General features: G+C 64.2%; 1 protein-coding gene and 1 non-coding gene across 2 annotated transcripts; both read right to left on the bottom strand.

Annotated features, from left to right (window-relative positions):
* Positions 1–748: 748 nt before the first annotated feature.
* On the bottom strand, positions 749–819 carry TRNAG-GCC. The gene has a single exon. It is a non-coding gene; the product is annotated as a tRNA-Gly (tRNA).
* Positions 820–1,125: 306 nt separating this feature from the next.
* IL34 (interleukin 34) lies at positions 1,126–2,822 on the bottom strand (the record flags this gene model as incomplete). Its single annotated transcript, XM_030474450.1, has 5 exons — positions 2,790–2,822; positions 2,008–2,361; positions 1,801–1,904; positions 1,408–1,485; positions 1,126–1,314 (listed from the first exon to the last, which is right to left on the bottom strand). Coding segments are annotated over exons 2-5 (414 nt in total), but the record flags the coding sequence as incomplete, so codon positions are not given.
* Between the last annotated feature and the right edge of the window lie 1,446 nt (positions 2,823–4,268).

Raw genomic sequence — 4,268 nt, 5'->3', positions numbered from 1 at the left:
GCTGCGCTGTTGCATTGGTCAGGAATCAAACCCAGGCCTCCCACATGGCAGGCAAGACTTCTACCACTGAACCACCAATGCCAAATGTGGAACAACCCATACACCTGACCCATGGCCCCCACAAACCCAGCAGTGGTGGTTGCAGCAAGGACAGGCACTGCTGGCTGGTACACCCCCCTCCATAGAAAGGGGACCCCAACAGACAGCTCAGATGCTGCTGGGGCTCCAGCCATGGGACCGCCTCTTCCTGCTGCCTCACACATCACCTCCAGCAAGGGGAGGCTGTCAGTAGCCTTCAGAGTTAACAGCAGAATGAGAAAACCTCAGAGGGGCTGCAGAACCTGCCCCATGGCACAGGACAACTCAGATACACTTCAGGTTCACCCTGCAGACCCAGCTGTGACAGGCCACCACCACCCAGCAGCCAAAGGCAGCTGCCCCTGGGATGTGTCAGTGCCTCCCAACCCCAAGCAGCCCAACCACCCTGGGCCAGGGCCCTTCAGGGCCACCAAGCCAGGGCCCATCACTGCCCTGAGCCAGGGGGACCCACTGCCACCATCCCAGGGCCCCTCCCTGCCACCAAGCCCTGGGCATCTCCCTGCCACAGGAGTCAAAAAGAGCCCTGTCAGCACCATGCACCCACACCCGGAGCACCCAGACAGTACCAGGGTGGTGGTGCCCCTGGGTGCCAGACGTGCCCCAGGGAAAACCCCCGGACACCCTGGCAGGCTGCAAAAGCTACAGCTGTTGCATTGGCCAGGAATCAAACCCAGGTCTCCTGTGTGGCAGGCAAGAATTCTACCACTGAACCACCAATGCCAGATGTTGGGCACCCCTGGGCGCTGCCCCATGGCCCTGCACCCCAGGTGCCAACCTCTGCCCCCAGCAGCCCATCTATGCCACCTCTCCAACAAGACCTCCATGCAGGGAGAGGGTGTTCACACCTGTGGGTGCATGTACCCACAGCACGTGTTGTGTGTGCGTGTACCCCACAGCCGTGCCCATGCCATGTGCCCATGTACCACACGTCTGTGTGCACAGGTACCAGGTGCACCCAGCACCCCTGCAAGGGGTGTGTAAGGCCACATGTGAATGTGTGGCTAGAGCTGGGGTGCTGGGGGGGGCCCAGGGTCTCCCTACCTGCCAGTACTTGCTGTACTCCTTGCCCAGGGCATCAAAGAGCTGGCAGAGCTCCTGTGTGTACTTCCAGGATGGGTGCTTCTCCGGCAGCACCTCATGGATCCTCAGCATGGCCTGGGAGCTGACGTGGAACCACAGGTACTGCAGTGCCACCTCTGACACCGTCCTGTTGCGCTGGGGGCGAGAGGGTGGCCCAGGTGAGACATGCAGCCCCTGCAGGCCACTGGAGTGTCCCCATCATGGGGCCATCCCCTGCCACTGTCTTACCAGGTGGGTAATGTTGGAGGGCTTCAGCACCTCCTCGTACTGGACCTGGACCGTGTAGTCGATGGGGAAGTAGTGCTTCTGGAAAGGCGGAGAAGAGCTCAGGGGCTGGCAGCAGGGTGACAGGGACATCCCTGCCAGCCCCAGTGTGACACCAGGGAACTGGTGCAAAAGCCCTTTGACATGGTCAACCCTGGAGATGCACCAGCAGAAGCAGCTCTGGGCACCATTGGCACATGTTGCTCCTGGTAGAAAAGCCACCCCCAGCACCCAGTCACTGCAGCAGTGGGTGCTGCCTCCCATGCCCCCCTCACCCCTGGAGCAAACTGGGGCTCTGCAATGCCATATGTCCCTTCCACCCCCATCCTCCCACCCCCCCAAAAAATTGGAGGTTATCATGTACTGCAGGCGCATCTCATATTGCAGCTTGTCCTGGAGCAGGCGGGTGAGCTCGCATTTGCCCAGTGCGGTGGCCTCCATTCCCAGCACAGCCAGGACCCCTGGGGCAGCCAAAAGCAAGCGGTATCAGCCCCCCACCCTGGGGACACCCTCTGTGGTGACCCCTGAGGCCACTCCCCATCCCTGTCCCCAAGCTGTACTCACACAGGATGGCCGCGTAGCCCTGCTGCATGTTGACAGCGGCCATCGGCGGAGCCCTGGGCTGCGCCTACATGGCCCGGGCTCACAGGGAGCCTCCTGGGTAGCACTGCGCGTGGCGGGGGGACGAGGGATGGGCGCAGGCCCCGGGCACTGGGCTGCTCTCCGGTAGCCCCGGGCGGTTGCCCCCTGCCATGGATGGGGGTTAGTTCCCTTTCCTGGCCGTCCCCGCTGGCTTCTCCTCTCCGGCTGTCTGCGGGGAGGCAGCAGGTCCCGGGGCCATCGCAGGGTGCCGGCAGGGATGCGCTCCGAGGGGGGGGTGTGTGTGCAGGACCCCCCTCCTGCACTGCAAGAGGGGATCTGGGGGGAGAGAGCCCTGGTTGCAGCCCCAGGGAGGGCACCGGCTCCGGCGGCTGTGGAGCCCTGGGTGCCTGTGTCCCACCACCCGGGCCAGGGCTGTCCCCGGTGCCACCCCCGGGGAGGGATGACACACACACAGCCCAGCCCCGTTATCCCAGCAATGAGTTCGTCCGGCCTCAGCAAGAGCTCAGCTAAAGGAGCGCTGGGGGACGGGGCTGGCTAAGTGGCCACCCCGCGCTGTGTCCCCACACTGTCACCCCACAGCATGTCCTGCATCCTCCGCAGCGCGGCCCCACGCGGCCGGGGGGCGTTGTGTCCCCACGCAGCGTGGCCCACACAGGAGGGCCCCTACCGTGTCCCCGCACAAAGGGGGCCGCTACCGCGCCCCCACCCTGCATCCCCGGGCAGGGGAGTCCCCGCAGACCCACCTGGCGCGGCGCAGGGGGCGCCGGGCGCGGGACGCGTCTCCTCGCGGGCGGTGGCAGCGGGGCCGTGCCCGCACTTCCCGGGAGGCGGGCGGGGCGGCTGCCCGGGGCCGGCGGGTGGGGACCGAGCGACCGCCCCGCCCGCACCGGGACTCGCACGGCACGAGCCGGCCGCGAGGGGTGCCCGGGGTGTGCGGCCAGATCGGGTGGGTGCCCACGAGGGGTTCGGACGAGCCTCCTGGGCCCCTCCCTGATCCTTGGGGTGCTCGGCTGCCCTGCTGGATGCCCCTGGGGTGCTTGGCTAACCCATCCGGATGCCCCCAGGGTGCTCGGCTGACCGTCCTGGGTCCATCCCTGCTCTTTGGGGTGCTTGGCTGTCTTGCTGGATGCCCCTGGGGTGCTCAGCTAACCCTCCTGGGTGTCCCCAGGGTGCTTGGCTAACAACCCTGCATCCCCCCCCCCCTTCTCCTGATGATTGTCACCCCAGCCCCCAAGAGCCCCGTGGAAGAGGGCGCTATGGGCTGACAGGCATCCAGGGGGTCAGGGAAGAGAAATCAGCTATCAAAGAGCATGTCAGCACTCCCAGGGAAACCGTGGGAAGAAATGCACTTCTGCAAGTGAGGAGAGCGTACTGGGATTCCCCCGGCACCAAGTCAGGGCCACCACAGCCACGCTTCTGCCAAGCATCCCCCAGGCCCTCCCAGCTCCGCACTGGGGGCAAGATGCTCATCTCCAGCAGGGAAGAAGCTGGTCCAGCTCCTCAGTGTCTGCAGAGATTTTGTCCACATCTGCTGCATGCAATAGAGGAAGCCATTTAATAGCATTCCCTGCCCACGTAGTCAGGATCAGTAGGATGCATTAAGGAAGAGAAGGGAGTGCCCAGAGCTGCATAGCATGCTGCTGGAAGTGGCTCACCCTCCTTGGCTGTGCTGGAAGTCACCGCTGGTGTGAGCCCAAGGAAAACAGCCCCTGGCACATGGCTCCAGAAGCTTCACTCCGCCTCAGCACCCAGCACCCTGCGGCTGCAGGGGCCCAGGGATGGAAGAGAGCCCTTGGCTGGGAGAAGCCCCCCTCTCCCCAGCGAGGCTGGTAGGACCCCAGCTTGGAGCCCCCCACGCAAAGGGGCTCAGCCAACTCCCAGAGCCTCACACCTGCCCCCCAGGGCTGTGCCTTGCTCCAGAGGCAGGTTATTTACTTACACAGGCCCAGCCAAGCAAGCAAACCAGTTTGGGAATGCCCCAAGCCCCCCCCCGCTGTGATTTCACCCTTAGGACTACTGACATGGTGAAGGCCAAGTTTTGCCAGAGCATCCCCTGATCCAGAGCAGGTATCACACACACGGGGGGGGGGGCAGAGAAGATAAGGGGATGGGGAATGGAGGGAGCATGATGAGCTCAGGTGTTTACAGCTCCCTGACGTAGGCATTCCAGTAAGGTACAGGAAGGGAAAGGAGCAGAGGCTGGGTGCCACGGTGCAACCAAA

The sequence above is a fragment of the Strigops habroptila genome, unplaced genomic scaffold (assembly GCF_004027225.2).
Source record: "Strigops habroptila isolate Jane unplaced genomic scaffold, bStrHab1.2.pri NW_022045595.1_ctg1, whole genome shotgun sequence".
Classification (NCBI taxonomy): Eukaryota; Metazoa; Chordata; class Aves; order Psittaciformes; family Psittacidae; genus Strigops; species Strigops habroptila.
Note: the sequence above shows the minus strand (reverse complement) of the source record. Positions and strands in the feature narration are given on the sequence as shown.